The following is a 4,225-nucleotide window of genomic DNA, read 5'->3' as shown; positions in this document are numbered from 1 at the left end:
CCATTCACTAGAACTGAGATTCTGGATGAAATGAGAAGTCGGTGGATCCAAGAAATCCACCTTGGCGAGAAACCAAACTTTTCCAGGGTTGCAATAAGGAATTCCCAAGCCAAGGAATCATAGGCCTTCTCCACATCCAGCTTTAGCCCCATACCACTACCTCTAACCTTGGAATGCATCAGGTTTGATAACTCCGAGGCAAGGCTTATATTTGCTGAAATTACTTTTCCTTTTTGGAACGCACCTTACTCTTTGGAGATCAAACTAGGCAGCAAACTGAGAAGTCTTGAAGCCATAATTTTTGATAAAACCTTGCAATAAAATTTTCCCATGCATATAGGCCGAAACCTATCAAGCGAAGAAGCTCCCTCCACCTTAGGAATCAAAGAGATAAAATTATTATTTATCCCTTTAGGAATCTTCCCGATCACAAAAAACTGCATCAATGCCTTGCAAAAATCAGCTTCGACTAATTCCCAACACTTCCTCAAGAAACTCCCTGGGAAACCATTAGGCCTGGGCAAACTTGCAGGATCCAAGTCCCAAACAGCCTTTTTAATTTTGTCCCTACCTGGGACAGATTCCAAACCTTCCACATCCTCTTCACCCAAGATCCTTGGAACAAAGTCCAGCAGCTCATTATGAACAGAGATAGGAGAAGCTTCATGGAATTGCTGAAAATATGTGGAGACATAAGATGCAACACCCTATTGGTCAGAGACCCAAGAACCGTCCTCCTTCTTTAGAGATGTGATCTGATTTTTTTTCCCTCCATAGCTTTACTGAGAGATGAAAAAACTGTGAGTTGCAGTCGCCATTTTTCATCCAACTCAGCTTCACTTTCTCTACCCATAATTTTTCATACATTTGATTCGCCTTCAAAAGAACTGTCGTCGCTTCAGCCTCCTTATTAAATAATTCATCTGACATTTCTGCCGCCTCTATCTCCTCTTGCACCTTCACCAGGACCTGTTTGGCCTTCTCCACCTCTACATTCATATTTGGAAAAGAAACCTTTTCCCAAGCCTTTAATTTCTCCTTTACCCTTTTTAGCTTCTGAGCTAAGAAAAAAATAGGAACACCCCTATCTGAACCTTCCACGCCTCCTCCACCATAGAAAGAAAATTATCATTGTCCATCCAAAAGGCATGAAACCGAAAAGGGAAATTTTTAGCTTAGGAACTGAATCAGAGACAACTAAAAGAGGGGCATGGTTAGAAGCTTGGGATACACGTTGCTGCACATTCTTGAAAAAGGCCAACCATTTTCCATTACAGAAACTGCGGTCTAGAGTTGCTGCCACGTGGCCTCTTCGACGATTGTTCATCCAAGTATTTTTCTTCCCCTTAGAGGGAACAGGGAGTAACATACACACATCTACCATGGCCTGAAACTCTGTAGCTGAGCCAAGGTTGAAATTACCAGGACCTCTCTTTTTGTGAGATACCAAAGTAGCATTAAAATCGCCAATCACTGACCAAGGGATTGAAGCATATATCTGATTCTCCAAGGCTAACCATAATTGGTGACAAATCACTTTGAAGGAGCTGGCGTGAACAAAAGACATACCCACCCTACTTCCAAGCCACTCAAAAGTAACTAAGATATGTTGATCAGACATCACAGAAACTACAGGGCGTTAAATCCCATACTTCCAGATAACCCAAATCTTTTAATTGTGAATAAAGTCTACAGCATAACCCATTCTACTAAAAAATAAATTTGGAAATTTGCATACCTGAACCATAGGCTCAGCCAAGCATAAAATATCTGGAGCATGCTCCTTCAACATCGAGCATATGGCGCAAATACCAGCAGACTTCCTTACTCCCCAAATGTTCCAATAGCAAACATGCATTGATCACTGATTTGCATGTAGGCCTATGTCAGACTTCTTGGCCTGATCTGCTGCTTTTTTCTTCTGCTTACCCCCCACCACCGTACCACCACCCTCCTTCTCCTTACCCGCTGCAGCTTTATCCACCTTACTCAGTTCAGAGTGAACATCTGCAACCCTTCCTCTTGCGCAATCCACTACAGGCAGAGAGGAGATTATGTGCTCAGCTCTCAAATCTGCCACATCTGACCGTTGGGAAATAGAATGCACACCTCCCCCACGTCCTTGCCCTTGACCAGCTCCCACCTTCCTTGAGCGAGAAGGATATCTAGCCTCTGAGGTTTCAGCACCAAGACCATCTGCACCCTCCATCCTGGACGCCCCCACATTTGGTTGAACCACAGCCGTACTCTGATTCTCCACCGGACCAGCTAGACATTCATTTGGGTTTGGATCTGATCCATATTCAGATCCTACATCCGGCCCAGTATCCTCATCAATATCCACCATGATTTGGGGAGCATTGGCAGCAACTAACGTCTCCTTTCCTAAAAAAATGGGACTATTAACAGCAGTTTCCAAAAAAATTTGGATACCACCCCCCACCGACCCGTTTTTGGAAATTGAATTTTGAGAAATTGAGTTAGGAAAGGAAACTTCTGGATTTTGGCTGAACAATCAAAGATTGCCCCTGATCCTCTTCCACCGAGTTAACCCCCACTGAGTTAACTCTATCTTCTTCGTATACCGCCCCTGCTACCTTTGCAGCATTATTCACCCACACTGCCTTTCATCTTCAAGCCTTTTCTGCCGACAAGATGATACTTGATGCCCAAATCGCTTGCAGTAGCCACAGAATCCCATATTATCCTCATAAATAACTTTCTGACGGAACCCATGCACCAGGGACGTACCAGGTTCTAATCTCTCCACCTGCACTTCATCAACTCTCGCATCCAATTCTGAAATATCCATCTAACAAGAACTCTTGCAAAGTACCCCAGAATGCCCTGCCTCGTATGTTTGTCTTGGGCCATGGGACGCCCTACTGCCTTTACAATCGATAACAGTGTTAGAACTCCCTATGGGTTTGAGTTTGAAACCCTATTGAGGAAACCACACAGGAAAAATAAGAACACGAATCTAATAAAATTATGGAGGATCGATTTGTACCTTTCACCTAGTATGCTAAAGATGATTGATGTTGGTCACTCCCACTTTCGCTCTCTTGGCTTGGCTATGGATCTTCTACAGCCCCTTAAACCTCCTTGATTCTCTCACTTTAGTGGTAAAGTGGGGAAGAGTGAATAATAGCTGTAGGGACCCAAAACCTAGTATTTATAATACTGTCCTGCACTCAAAACCCTAAACCACAATGGGTTGAGCCAGCATATCCCTAAGCTTGAGAGTGGACCGAACCGGTTCATGCAATTTGACTCTCACCAATTTAATCAACCCGAATAATTAATTTAGCCCATAAATCCAACAATCTCCCACTTGGGCTACATTAATTATAAGGATGTCTTTTAAATTGGTGTGGCCATAGAATCTTATTACATAAACCACTCTTACTGTGATTCAGTTGAAAAACCACTCACATCGAATAACAGCAGAAGATACACCTCAATATACGGCATACAACTTTCTGTTATTACAAACATAAGTAAGTTTCTTAACACGAATCTATGTGGGATACCATCACAGAAATATTGACATATCCTCAAATTACACTGTTGTCATTCCATGTAGGTCCTTAACTGTGATATTAACCTTCACTGTGGCAAATCGCCTTTGATCTGTGGTTAATATCTAACTGTGGCCTTCCGCCTATAAACTGTGACAAATATTGCTTATGAACTGTGACAAATACTGTCTTAAAATGTAGCAAACATTACCTTTTGAACTGTGGCAAAATATTACCTATAACCAAGACAATTACTGCCTATAAAAACATTCTTAAATGAAATCATAAACCAACTATTTCAATAAATAACTGTGCATAATGTAAATGCTAAAACTTAACCATAATTCATCAAACTGTGCCCCAAAACATACGGGCTAAGGTTCAAAACATAAACAAATACTAAACAAAATCAAAGCTCCCACTAATCAAGCATTTCAAATAACTGTATGTAAAGAAATCCTAACTACTTGATAGAACCAAATTTTACTTGCTCTCAATTACTGGTGATCATTCTACCTCACCCTTTCTTGGTATCATCCTGCTTATCAGCCCCAGAATTCTTCCTCTTCTCTAACAATTTCTTGAAAATAAAACAGTCCTTCTTCATATGTCCTTTCTTATGGCACCAGAAACACTCTACGTTGTTGGTATTCTCTTCATCCTGAGCCTTTTGAGATGTGTCAAGTTCTTGAGAGCTATTATTC

General features: G+C 41.5%; 1 protein-coding gene across 1 annotated transcript; it reads right to left on the bottom strand.

Annotated features, from left to right (window-relative positions):
• Positions 1-245: 245 nt before the first annotated feature.
• LOC122082088 lies at positions 246-999 on the bottom strand. The gene is made up of 2 exons (XM_042649581.1): positions 784-999; positions 246-674 (listed from the first exon to the last, which is right to left on the bottom strand). Exons 1-2 carry the CDS (start codon positions 997-999, stop codon positions 246-248), a joined length of 645 nt encoding a protein of 214 aa, XP_042505515.1.
• Positions 1,000-4,225: the final 3,226 nt, after the last annotated feature.

The sequence above is a fragment of the Macadamia integrifolia genome, chromosome 6 (assembly GCF_013358625.1).
Source record: "Macadamia integrifolia cultivar HAES 741 chromosome 6, SCU_Mint_v3, whole genome shotgun sequence".
NCBI classification, from domain to species: Eukaryota; Viridiplantae; Streptophyta; class Magnoliopsida; order Proteales; family Proteaceae; genus Macadamia; species Macadamia integrifolia.
Note: the sequence above shows the minus strand (reverse complement) of the source record. Positions and strands in the feature narration are given on the sequence as shown.